This window comes from Cetorhinus maximus, chromosome 7 (genome assembly GCF_964194155.1).
Source record: "Cetorhinus maximus chromosome 7, sCetMax3.hap1.1, whole genome shotgun sequence".
NCBI lineage: Eukaryota > Metazoa > Chordata > Chondrichthyes > Lamniformes > Cetorhinidae > Cetorhinus > Cetorhinus maximus.
In genome coordinates, this window is record NC_135885.1 from 6345131 (window position 1) to 6359025 (window position 13895).

Below are 13895 nucleotides of genomic sequence, written 5' to 3' on the forward strand. Positions count from 1 at the left end.
TCGCACTACTTTGTTTTGACTTTAGTGGAAATCTGGAACCGTCCCTGCAAAATGTTGTTGAGGTTGGTGGGGTGGGGCTCCGGTTGAAAATTTCAGAACAAAGATTGTCAGGCTTTTGTGAGTCAAGGGTATGAAGGGTTGGGGAAGCAAGGTGGGTAGATGGAGACACGACGCAGCTGGGCCACGATCTAATTGAATGGCAGAACAGGCCCGAGGGGCAGAACGGCCTCCTCCTGCTCCAGTGACCAACTATCCCCCGTAACCCTGTGTCGGTTCCAGTGTTTCTTACTCACCATTATCCAGGTGGGAGTTCGCAACTTACTGAGAACTTGGCAAGCATCAGAAGTAAGTGATCGGACCCCGGCACACCACAGCACCGAGAACAACCACGGCTCATTCACCAGGTACAGGTTGGTGCTGATATTCTCCGACGCGTACTCCCTGAAATGAAAGAGAGAGAGAGAGAGAGAGAGAGTGAGAAGCAAAGAGTGAGCCATGGGGTGGGGTGGGGTGCAGTTTGACAGGAGACCATGACTGAAGCCCAAGAAGACAGACAGAGCGCAGGGAGATGGTTACGAACTCCACAGGGCGCATTCCTCGTGGTTTCATGACCTTATATCCAACCTCCCCACCCCCACACGTCCGCCATTCATCACCCAAGAGGTCCAACCGCATGGCAGCCCGCCTTCCCAAACCATCAACAGCAACTTGCATTCATATAGCATCTTTAATGTAGTGCATAAAGAGGGAGACACTTTTGTAGTGGTAATGTCACTAGCCTAGGAATCCAGAGGCCCAGGCTAATGCTCTGGGGACATGATTTCAAATCCCAGTAGCTGGCTGGTTGAATTCAAATTCAATTATTAATTCCCTGACCATGACCGACATCATCGATTGTTGTTAAAAAAAAAGCATTTTTTTAAAAATTCATTCATGGGATGTGGGCATCATATTGCCCATTAGTGAACCAGATGGGTTTTTACAATAATCGGCAATGGTTTCATGGTCATTGAATTCCAGATTTTTATTGAACTCAAATTTCACCATCTGGCGTGGTGGGATTCGAACCCAGGTCCCCAGAGCATTACCCTGGGTCTCTGGATTACTAGTCCAGTGACAATGCCACTATGCCAACATATTAAACAAAATTTGACACTGAGCCACATAAACAGATATCAGGACAGGTAATGAAAAGCTTGGTGAAAGAGACAGGTTTTACAGAGCATCTTAGGAGGGGAGAGAGAGGTAGAGAGGTTTAGGGATGGAATTCCAGAGCTTAGGGCCCAGGTAGCTGAATGCACGGCCGCCAATGGTCAAGCCGGTAAAACCGGGGAATGTTCGTATGGCCTGAATTGGCGATGTGCAGGCATCTTGGAGGGTTGTGGGTTGTGGGGCTGGAGGAGAGTCCGGAGATGGTTGGGGGGGCAGCTGGGGTACAAAGCCATGGATTTGAAAACAAGGATGAGAATTTGAGAATTTTAAAATTGTGGTGTTGCCAGACTAAAAGCCAATGTAGGTCAATGAACAGAAATTAAACAGAGTCTTCATTATTTGGGTCAATGATTACAAACTGTCAAACCGCCTTTTTATTCCTCCATCTCTGACATTTTTATAATTAAGAAACAAGCATAGATTAGTTGGGTCAAACTGCATGTTCCCAGGCCAAAAGTTCGATGTTATAAATGTTCAACAAAGTTTTTTTTTGAAAAAAAAATTAAATAATTTCAATGCCAAAACGATTTTTCTCCTGGGTTTGCTCCCAGCAGAGTCCTGGAGATTTGTTTTCAATCCCTGGACACTTCAGGACAATCCTGGATGAGTTTGCAACCCCCTAGGCATGCAAACAATTCACCTCTCAGTCGGTGGAGGGAGGGTGGGCTATCAGCCATGGCTCAGTGGGTAGCACTCTCACCTAGTGGAGCACATAATCCAGGTTGATACCGCAGGGCAGTACTGAGGGAGTGCAGCACTGTCAGAGCTGACAGCTTCTCAATGAGATATTAAACTGAGGCCCTACCTGCCCTCTAAGGTGGATGTTAAAGATCCCCCATGACACTATTTCAAAGAAAGAGCCGTGAGAGGTTTCTGGCACTGTGCACAACATTTAGAACTTTACCTGAAGCACATGTACAAATTATTTGGTCATTACCACATTGCTGTGGGAGCTTGCTGTGCACAACTTGGCTGCCGTAATTCCGGCATTACAACAGTGACCATACTTCAGAGCGCTTTGGGGATCCTGAGGAGGGGAAAGGTGCTATGTAAATGTCAGATTATTCTCTCATGGTCGAGCTTCAACAAAAATGGGGGAAGTGGCTGGGTGGTGGTAATGTCATTGGACTAGCCATCACGAGGCCAGACTAACACTCTGGGGATGTGGGTTCAAATCCCACCATGGTAACTGGTGGAGTTTCAATTCAATCTATAAAACCGGGAACCGAGATCTCACCTCAGTCACAGTGAAACTCTCATCGATTGTTATACAAACCCATCTGGTTCACTAACACCCTTTTAGAGAAGGAAATCTGGTCTGGCCTACATGTGATCCAGACACACAGCAATGTGGTTGACTCTTAAATGGCTGAGCAAGACACTCAGTTATATCAAACCACTACAAAGCCTAAAAGGAATGAAACCGGACAGACCACCCTGTATTGACAAAGGCGACAGAAACGGCAATGGTGCACCCAGCACTCTCAACCCTGCAAATTCCTCCTCAATAACATCTGGGGGCTGGTGCCACCATGGGGAGAGCTGTCTCACAGACTAGTCAAGCAACAGCCTGACATAGTCAAACTCACGTAATCATACCTTACAGATAATGTCCCAGACTCCACCATCGCCATCCCTGGGTATGTCCTGTCCCACCGGCAGGACAGACCCAGCAGAGGTGGCAGCACAGTGGTATACAGTCGGGAAGGGAGTTTCCCTGGGAGTCCTAAATATCGACTCTAGACCCCATGAAGTCTCATGGCATCAGGTCAAACATGGGCAAGGAAACCTCCTGCTGATTACCATGTACCGCCCTCCCTCAGCTGATGAATCAGTGCTCCTCCATGTTGAACACCACTTGGAAGAAACACTGAGGATGTGTAGGTGCAGAATGTTCTCTGGGTGGGGGACTTCAATGTCCATCACCAAGAGTGACTCGGTAGCACCACTACTGACTAGGCTGGCCGAGTCCTAAAGGACATAGCTGCTGGGATGACAGGTGGTGAAGGAGCCAACAAGAGGAAAAAATCTACTTGACCTCTTTTTTTAATGCATTCATGGGATGTGGGCTTCACTGGCTGGGCCAGCATTTATTGCCCTTCTTCACCCGTTTGCCTGTCACAGATGCATCTGTCCATGACAGTATCGGTAGGGGTGACCACCGCACAGTCTTTGTGGAGACAAAGTCCCACCTCCACATTGAGGATACCCTCCATCGTGTTGTGTGGCACTACCACCGTGCTAAATGGGATAGTTTTCGAACAGACCTAGCAACTCAAGCTGGGCATTCATAAGGCGCTGGGGGCCATCATCAGCAGCAGAATTGTACTCGAACACAATCTGTAACCTCATGGCCTGGCATATCCCCCACTCTACCATCACCATCAAGCCAGGGGGTCAACCCTGGTTCAATGAAGAGTGCAGGAGTGCATGCCAGGAGCAGCACCAGGCACACCTAAAAATGAGGTGTCAACCTGGTGAAGCTATAACACAGGACTACTTGTGTGCCAGACAGCATAAGCAGCAAGTGATAGACAGAGTTAACCGATCCTACAACCAACGGATCAGACCTAAGCTCTGCAGTCCTGCCACATCCAGTCATGAATGGTGGTGGACAATTAAACAAATCACTGGAGGAGGAGGCTCCACAAATATCCCCATCCTCAATGATGGAGGAACCCAGCACATCAGTGCAAAAGATAAGGCTGAAGCATTCGCAACAATCTTCAGCCAGAAGTGCCAAGTGGATGATCCATCTCGGCCTCCTCCGGAGGTCCCCAGCATCACAGATGCCAGTCTTCAGCCAATTCGATTCACTCCACATGATATCAAGAAAGGGCTGAAGGTACTGGATACTGCAAAGGCTATGGGCCTTGACAACACTCCAACAATAGTACTGAAGACTTGTGCTCCAGAACTTGCCACATCCCTAGCCAAGCTGTTCCAGTGCAGTTACAACACTGGCATCTACCCAGCTATGTGGAAAATTGCCCAGGTAAGTCCTGTACACAAAAAGCAGGGCAAATCCAACCCGGCCAATTACTGCCCCATCAGTCTACTCTCCAACATCAGTAAAGTAATGGAAGGGGTCATCAACAGTGCTATCAAGCGACACTTGCTTAGCAATAACCTGCTCACTGATGCCCAGTTTTGGTTCCGTCAGGGCCACTCAGCAACCGACCTCATTATAGTTCTGCCGAAGGGTCGTGAAGACTCGAAACGTTAACTGGTTTCTTCTCCACCGATGCTGCCAGACCTGCTGAGTTTTTCCAGGTAATTCTGTTTTTGTTTTGGATTTCCAGCATCCGCAGTAGCTTTTAGCTTTTTGTTTTGACCTCATTATAGTCTTGGTTCAAACATGGACAAAAGAGCTGAACTCCCAAGGTGAGGTGAGAGTGACTGCCCCTGACATCAAGGCAGCATTTGACTGAGTGTGGCATCAAGGAGCCCTAGCAAAACTGGAGTCAATGGGAATCAGGGAGAAAACTCTCCGCTGGTTGGAATCATACCTAGCACAAAGGAAGATGGTTGTGGTTGTTGGAGGTCAATCATCTCAGCTCCAGGACATCACTGCAGGAGTTCCTCAGGGTAGTGTCCTAGGCTCAATCATCTTTAGCTGCTTCATCAATGACCTTCTTCCATCATAAGGTCAGAAGTGGGGATGTTCGCTGATGATTGCATAATGTTCAGCACCATTTGTAACTCCTCAGACACTGAAACAGTCCATGGCCAAATGCAGCAAGACCTGGACAATATCCAGGCTTGGTCTGACAAGTGGCAAGTAACATTCGCGCCACACAAGTGTCAGGCAATGACCACCTCCAACAAGAGAGGATCCAACCATCGCCCCTTGAGGTTCGATGGCATTACCATAATTGAATCCTCCACTATCAACATGCTGGGGGTTACCATTGACCAGAAACTGAACTGGACTTGCCATATAAATACTGTGGCAACAACAGCAGGTTGGAGGCAAGGAATCTCCAACGTGTAACTCACCTCTTGACTCCCCAAAGCCTGTCCACCATCCGCAAGACACAAGTCAGGAGTGTGATGGAATACTCCCCACTTGCCTGGATGAGTGAAGCTCCCACAACATTAAAGAAGCTGGACACTGTCCAGGGCAAAGCAGCCCACTTGATTGGCACCACATCCATAAACATTCACTCCCTCCACCACCGACGCACAGTAGCAGCAGTGTGTACCATCTACAAGATGCACTGCAGGAATTCACCAAGGCTCCTTAGACAGCACCTTCCAAACCCACGGCCACTGCCGTCTAGAAGGACAAGGGCAGCAGATAGATGGGAACACCACCACCTGGAAGTTCCCCTCCAAACCACTCACCACCCTGACTTGGAAACATATCACCATTCCTTCACTGTCGCTGGGTCAAAATCCTGGAACTCCCTTCCTAACAGCACTGTGGGTGTACCTACACCACATGGACTGCAGCGGTTCAAGAAGGCAGCTCACCACCACCTTCTTAATGGTAATTAGGGATAGACAATAAATGCTGGCCCAGTCAGCGACGCCCACATCCCATGAATGAATAAAAAAAAGAAAAGAGAGTCCCAAAGTCTCACAATCCTGAGAAAAAAAAAATTCCTCATCAATTGCTAAATGGACAACCCTTATTTTTAAACTGTGACCCCAAGTTCTAGATTCTTTCACAAGAGGAAACATCCTCTCCACATCCACCCTGTCAAGACCCCTCAGGATCATATATTTCTCAATCAAGTCATCTCTTACTCTTCTACATTCCAGTGGATACAAGCCTAACCTGTCCAGCCTTTCCCCATAAGACAATCCGTATATTCCAGGTATTAGTTTACTAAACCTTCTCTGAACTGCTTCTAATGCATTTACATCCTTCCTTAAGTAAGGAGATCAATACTGTGCACAGTACTCCAGATGTGGTTTCACCAATGCCCTATACAAGTAAAGCATAACCTCCCTACTTTTGTAATCAATTCCCCTCACAAAAAACAACATAATATTCTATTAGCTTTCCTAATTACTTTCTGCACCTGCATACTAACTTTTTGCAGTTCATGCACTAGGACACCCAGATCCCTCTGAATCTCAGAGCTCTGCAATCTCTCACCATTTGGATAATAAGCTTCTTTTTTATTCTTCCTGCCAAAATGGACAACCTCACATTTTCCTACATTATCCTCCATTTGCCAGGTCTTTGCCCACTCACTTAACCTATCAATATCCTTATGTCCTCTTCACAACTTACTTTCCTACCTATCTTTGTGTCATCCACAAATTTAGCAACCATGCCTTAGGTCCCTTCATCCAAATAATTCACACAAATTGTAAAGTGTTGAGGCCCCAGCCCTGATCCCAGCGGCACACCACTCGTCACATCCTGCCAACCAGAAAATGGCCCATTTCTGCTTATTCTCTGTTTTCTGTTAGCTAGCCAATCTTCTATCCATACCAATATGTTAGCCCCATACACCAGGAGCTTTTATTTTCTGCAATAACCTCTGATGAGGCACCTTATCAAATGCCTTCTGGAAATCTAAATACAGTACATCCACCGGTTCCCCTTTATCCACAGCACCTGTTACGTCTTCAAAGAACTCCAATAAACTGATTAAACATGATTTCCCTTTCACAATGCCATGCTGACTCTGCCTGATCACCTTGAATTTATCTCGGTGCCCTGATAAAATGTCTTTAGTATTAGCACCTAACATTTTCCCTATGACAGGTGTTAAGCGAACTGGCCTGTACTTTCCTGCTTTCTGTCCCCCTCCCTTTTTGAATAAAGGAGTTACATTTGCTATTTTCCAATCTAATGGGACCTTACCAGAATCTAGCGAATTTTGGAAAATTAAAACCGACACTTCAACTATCTCACTGGCCACTTCTGTTAAGGCCCGAGGATGAAATCTATCAGGAGCTGGGGGCTGGTTAACCCACAGCTCCAACAATTTGCTAATCTGATGGGACCTTTCCAGAATTTATGGAACTTTGGAAAATTAAAACCAATGCATCTACTATCCCAGCAGCCACTTCTTATAAGACTCTAGGATGAGGTCTAGCTTTTAGTTCTAATAATTTCCTCAGTGCCCTTTCCCTGGGGATTGTAATTATTTTAAGTTTCTCCCTCCCATTCACCTCCTGTTTCACAATAACGTCTGGGATGTTATTTGTATCCTCTACAGTGAAGACAGGTATAAAATATCTGTTCCATTCATCCGCCATTTTCTTATTTTCCATTATTAATTCCCCATTCCCATTCTCTAGAGGAACAATGTTCACTTTACTTACTCTTTTCCTTTTTACATATCTATGGAAACTCTTACTGTCTGTTTTTATACTTCTAGCTAGCTTCCTCTCAAGGGATGAGGTCATAGTTCAGCCATGATTTCATTGAACAGAGAAGCAGACTCAGGAGGGTAAGGGGCATACCCCTGTTCGTATATTTCTATATTTAAAGGGAGGTTAGGTAAAGGACCAGAAGAATGTGTGGATAGGTTGAGATGAAGTAAGTGGTAGGAGGCTTATGTGGATCATAAACACTGGCATGGACAAGGCGGGCAGAATGGCCTGCTTTGGTTCTATCCAGGCCATGTTATTTGAAAGACTCAAGCGGGCAGTTGTACCTCATCTCCTTGGCGTTGACTTTATTGTAGCGCAGGTTTAATCCGGTAATGCCTTGATCACGTAGCGCAGTCGTGTTTTGCTTCATGGAGGACATCTGCTGGAAGCCTGGTGCCATTTGGCGAACCAACCTCCTGTCCTCTTCCGGGAGCCACATCACCTGAAAATACAGAACCAAGACATAACGCCCATCACCACGTTAAAGGAAGGAGTGTTCATTTGTCCAGCATCTTTAGCAAAGGCACTTCACAAGGGAGTGTAATCGCTCAGATTCTGACATTAAGCCACGTAAAGAAAATATCAGGATACGTGGTCATGCACTTGGGCAAACGGGTAGATTTTAGGGAGCGTCATAAAAGAGGAAAGTGAGGTGGAGAGATGGAGAGGTTTAGGGAGGGAATTCCAGAGCTTAGGGTCCAGGTAGCTGAAGGCATGGCCTCCAATGGTGGAGTGATCAAATTTTGCGATATGCAAGCGGCCACAATTAGAGAAACGCAGGATTATGGGGCTGGGAGGAGGTTACAGAGATAGGGGGGAACAAAAGGACTCGGAGGGATTAGTGAACAACAATGATGAGGATTTTAAAATGGAGGCTTTAGACTGGGAGCCAATGGGTCAGTGAGCCAAAGGTGGTTGAAGAAAGGATTTGCATTTATGCCGTGTCCTTTCCAGCCGTCGACGTATAGTTTGAAGTGTTGAATGTGGGGCAGCCGATCCATGCACAGCAAGATGTCACAAAAGGCAATGTAACATGATCAGGTTCTCTGCTTTAGTGAGTTCGATTGAGGGATAAATATCGACCAGGACACCGGGGAAGAACTCCCCCTGCTCTCTTTCGAAACAGTGGCCATGAGATCTGAGACGGAGCCTTGGTTAAACGTCTCGTTTGAAATATGGCACCTCCGACAGCGCAGCCCTTGCTTCCTTAGTACTGAGAATATCAGTCCAGATTTTGCGCTCCCTTCTTTGAAGAAAGACTTGGAACCAGGAGCTTTCGATTCTGAACCAAGACGTGAGACTCCCAGTATAGAATAACTGGCTAGTGACCGGCCTTGGGAACCCCAGCACACACTCCTGCACACCTCCATTCAAAGAGTATTGAGATCCTTTGCCCTTACAAACATACAAAATTGAGGAAAGGAAACAAAGAGGCTCATCCACCAACAATTTGTATTTATATATCACTATGTTACTATTAATGCTGGGTTTTTCCCTCCCCAAGCTGATTCTGTGGCTCCTGGGGAGAGTGCTCAGGGCTTGACAGGGTTGGGTGATGAGAGGATGCTTCCCCTTGTGGGGGAATCTAGAACTAAGGGGCACACTTTTGAAGTAAGGGGTCTCCCATTGAAGACGGAGGTGAGGAGGAATTTCTTCTCTCAGAGGGTTGTTGGTGGTTGGAATCCTCTTCCCCAGAGGGCAGTGGAGGCTGGGTCATTGAATGGATTCAAGGCTGAGTTAGACAGATTTTTGAACTATAGGGTGAGTCAAGGGTTCTGGGGGAGCTGGCGAGAAAGTGGAGTTGAGAACATAGGACTTAGAAGCAGGAGTAGGCCATTCGGCCCTTCGAGCCTGCTCCACCATTCAATAGAATCATGGCTGATCTGGTTGTGGTCTCAACTCCACTTTCCCATCTGTCTCCCATAACCCTCGACTCCCTTGTTGATCAAAAATCTGTCACTCGGCCTTGAATAGATTCCGTGGCCCAGCTTCCAACTGCTTTCTGGGCCGGAGAATTCCACAGGCTAACGGCCCTCAGAGAAAAAATTTCTCCTCGTCTCCATCTTAAGAGGGAGGCCTCTGACTCTTAAACTGTGTCCCCTGATTTCAGTCTCTCCCACCAAGAGGAAACGTCCTCCCCGTGTCCACCCTATCAAATCCCCTCAGGATCTTATATGTTTCAATAAGAACACCCCCCATTCTCCTAAACGCCAATGGGTATTAGGCCCGACCTGTTCAACCTTTCTTCATAAGGTAAGCCCCTCATCCCAGAAGTGAGTCGAGTGAGACCACAGTCAGATCAGCCATGATCTTATTGAAGGGGCCGAATGGCCTATTCCTGATCCTATTTCTTATGGTATGTATCTCAGCGTCAAATGTTGTTTGGCTACACTCCTGTGAGGGGCTTTGGAGTTTTACCAGCTGAATGTAAAGTGCGTGACAGTGATGCTCGTTGTTGTTGGTGGATCAGCTGGTCCTTTCCTGTCAACTTCATTTGTTTGCAAAGCCACTAGTCTAAAAGTCTAAAATCCCAACTGCGGCAAAAAACCAACGTGCTCACCAGGTCCTGGGAAATTCCGGACTCCAGGATGGTTTCTAGGGTGATGTTGATCCAGGAAGAGTAGAAGGGGTGTTCGTGCGGAGGTCGCCAAAGGTTCACCATCACAGTCTTGTTCCACCGAGCCGCCAGATGGAGCACGTCCACCAGTTTGCAGAGTGACTGGTTTGAAGCCTCAGCGTTGTCTTTCTGGGAGAGTGCCTGGGCTGTCCAAAACGGATCCTCCTAAAGCCCAAAGTCAAGGCCGAGATGACACAAATTTAAAGAACTTGCATTTATATAGCACCTTTCGCTACCTCAGCACACCCTAAAACACCCAACAGTCGATGAAGTGCTTTCGATTAGTCGCTCTTGTTATTGTAAGAAACGCAACATCCAATTTGCGCACAGCAAGCTCCCACAATCGGCAATATGACAACCACCAGGTCACCTGTGTTTTTGGTGATGTTGGTTGAGGGATAAATACTAGTCTGGACACCAGGGAGAACTGCCCTGCTCTTCTCCAAACTAATGGCCAGGTTTTTTTTTCCCATAAGGGCAGGCAAGGGATCGTTTTAATGTCTCGGCTGAAAAGGCGGCACCTGTGACAATGCAGCGCTCCCTCAGTGGGAATGTCAGCCTGGACTAGGCGCTCAAGTCTCTGGAGTTGGGTTCGAACCCACAACCTCCTGACACCGATGCGAGAGGGCTACCCACTGAGTCGCAGCTAACATAAAAACGAGAAGAGGGGTTGACTGTGTAAGGAATGGGGAGGCCCGAAAGTACACGACAGGAACCTTTTAAAATTGCAGGACAAATTGTTAAGACTGTCCAAAAAAGCATATGGGATGAACTTTATAACATTGGGACATAGATCTTAGCAGGAGTAGGCCATTCGGCCCTTCGAGCCTGCTCTGCCATTCGATAAGATCATGGCTGATCTGGTTGTGGTCTCAACTCCACTTTCCTGTCCTCATGAGGTTTGCCGTTAATTCATTTATTGGTTCTTGAGTGAGAAATGGATGCTTTTTTAAAAACATTTTTGGGGAATATTGTGTTATTCTCTGAAGAAGGGTGTGTTTGTCTGCTGGTGTGTGTGTGTGTTTATGATTTAATTCAGCTGGGCAGAGGTTAATAGGAGACCGGTTGTTAATAGGAGCGGTTTGATACATGAAAAGGATGGAGGTGTTAAGTTTGAAGTACAAGTAGATAGGTTGGATCTAACATTTGCATTTTGAGATAAGTTGAGCGTTTGTTTGAATATCAAAGAGTATATCAGAGGTGACACGAAACAACTTGCAGAAGTTTCACAGGGCAAACAGAAGTTGGGATATATTTTATTGACCTGGAAGCAAAGACAGAACCAGAGGCATGAAAGATTTTATATTTGGAAGGATTGAAGTTTAAGTTTCAGAGAGGTGTGAAAACAATGGAACCTAAAATGATAGCGGCAAAAAGATATTTTAGGGCTACTGTGGCTGTGAGCTATAGTAGTGGTGCTGGGGTTGAGCTAGGAGCTGCTGGAGCTGTTAGCTCTGGGCTGGGAGAAGATGCAGTTTGAATCAGCCATCTAGTCAAGCCAGAGAAATCTTGGGCTGCAATGAGCAGTCTTGTTTTGAAGTCTTGGTTTTCCATAGCAGAGTGGGAGAGAGTTATAGTCATATGGTATGCCTCTATTGAAGTCACAGCGGTTTGCCTTGGGTAATATTATTGGATTTTTAACGTTGAACATCTATAAGGGAGTGTTGCCTGGAAGGTGTTTACTTGTGGGTCTGACCAAGTAGAGTCTTTTTGGGGGAATGTTTTGTAAGACTCGGTTTAACTGTGCAACTGTAATCTTGTGGGCTTAAGTTTTCTTTTTTGTTTAAAATCCCAAGAGTGTTACCGGACTTCTTGCTGCTGAGATCAATACACCTTCTTCTAGTTTTCAGAATACAAAAAAGGGGACGGCCCATAAGCCAAGTTTCCCTCTGGGATTTGGTTTGAGCAGCAATTAACGTCTGCTGTGGTCGTAACACTTGGGACATGCTGAAGGCACTCGGAGCCAAACACATAGCATAGGATGGAATCCCAGGAAGGCAGGTTTCTTTCCTTGGATAACATGTATTAGCTGTTCTGTGGTTTATAGCTTGGTTGAAAGAGGTTTTTTTAAAATTTTGTCCATGGAGCGTAGAAGGATGAGGGGAGATTTGATAGAAGTTTACAAAATTATGAGGGGTATAGACGGAGTAAATGCGAGTAGGCTCTTTCCACTTAGATTAGGAGGGACAAACACGAGAGGACATGGCTTTAGGGTGAAAGGGGAAAGGTTTAGGGGGAACATTAGGGGGAACTTCTTCACTCAGAGAGTGGTGGGAGTGTGGAACGAGCTGCCATCTGACGTGGTAAATGCAGGCTCACTCTTAAGTTTTAAGAATAAATTGGATAGATACATGGATGGGAGAGGTCTGGAGGGTTATGGACTGGGTGCAGGTCAATGGGACTAGCGGAATAATATTTCGGCACAGACTAGAAGGGCTGAATGGCCTGTTTTTCTGTGCTGTAGTGTTCTATGGTTCTATGGGATGTGGGTGTCACTGGCAAGGTCAGCTTTTGATGCCCATCCCTTATTGCCTGAGAGTAATTAATGTGCGTCTGGAGTGACAGGTAGGCCAGACCATTGTCTTCCCCAATGGACATTAGTAAACTAGATGGGTGTTTTTTTTTTACAACAATTGATGATAGTTTCATGGTTTTAGTTTTATTTTCACTGAGGTTGCCTTTCAATACCAGTTTTTTTTGTGTGAATTGAATTTAAATTCCTGGTGGGATTTGAACCCATGTCCCCAGAGGAATAGCCTGGGCCTCTGGATTACTAGTCCAGTGACATTACCGCTATGCCACCATCTCCCTGGTGCTGGGAGTCTGCTAAGCTAGGCCCAGGTCACAGGACAGTGCAAACCAAGGCCCACAAGGCAAAGAATTTAATTATTTTTGTAAACTGAGGTGAAGGCTCAAGTTCAGGACACAGCCAAGGGAAAACGTGAATAAAGAAGACAAATTAAGAACAACTGTGCGCATTAATGTAGCGCCTTTAACATAGTAAAACTTCCCTCGGCACTCCTCGAATGGCTATAATACAAACTTTGACCCCCCCCAAGCCACAGACAAGGAGATATTAGGATGGTTGACCAGAGGAGGTAGGTTTTAACGAGCGTTTTAATTGAGGAGAGAGGGGTGGAGAGGTTTTCAGAGCGAGCTTAGGGCCTCAGTAGCTGAAAGCACGGCCGGAAATGGCGGAGCGATTAAAATCAGGGGATACACAAGACACCAGAGTTGGAGCAGCACAGAAACTGGAGGGTGATGGGGCTGGAGGAGATTACAGAGATAGGTAGGGGGGAGAGGGGGGCGGGGGCGAAGCCTTGGAGGGATTTGAAAACAGGAATGAGGATGTCAAAATCAAGACGTTACTTGAGTGGGAGCCAGTGTCGGTCAATGGGCACAGGGGGTGATAGAGGGACGGGGACTTGCTGTGAGGTGACGTACAGGCCGCAGTGTTTTCAATGGCTCCAAGTTTACAGGGTATAGAATGTGGGAGCCCAGCCAGGAGTGCACAGGAATAGTCGGGTCCAGTGGTAAAGAGGGAATGGGGAAGGAGTGGAAGGGAGAGTGAGTGCTTGGGATCAGAGTTGGAGAACAATCCCTGGGAAAAACTAAAGGGTGGGGAACAGACTCTGGTCAGGAATTTCCTGTCCATACCCGTTCCAGTTGCAGTTCCGGCAAGAGGGCCCCCCAAGTGGAGCCAGGGGTGGTGGGGGGCAGGAAAATC

The 13895-nt window shown here is 46.7% G+C and overlaps 2 protein-coding genes across 3 annotated transcripts in view; one reads left to right on the forward strand and one right to left on the reverse strand.

The window, feature by feature from the left end:
• LOC144682565 (BTB/POZ domain-containing protein KCTD14-like) overlaps positions 1–13895 on the forward strand; it is a 1380231-nt gene that overhangs the window by 1360035 nt on the left and 6301 nt on the right. The gene's annotated exons all lie outside the window — the stretch shown is intronic.
• Positions 1–13895, reverse strand: part of gdpd5b (glycerophosphodiester phosphodiesterase domain containing 5b) — a 227580-nt gene that overhangs the window by 26828 nt on the left and 186857 nt on the right. The window contains exons 11-13 of the mRNA XM_078544979.1: positions 10112–10333; positions 7836–7993; positions 294–441 (exon numbers count right to left, since the gene is read on the reverse strand). Coding sequence (XP_078401105.1) covers positions 294–441; positions 7836–7993; positions 10112–10333 — 528 coding nt within the window. The remainder of the gene's footprint in view (positions 1–293; positions 442–7835; positions 7994–10111; positions 10334–13895) is intronic.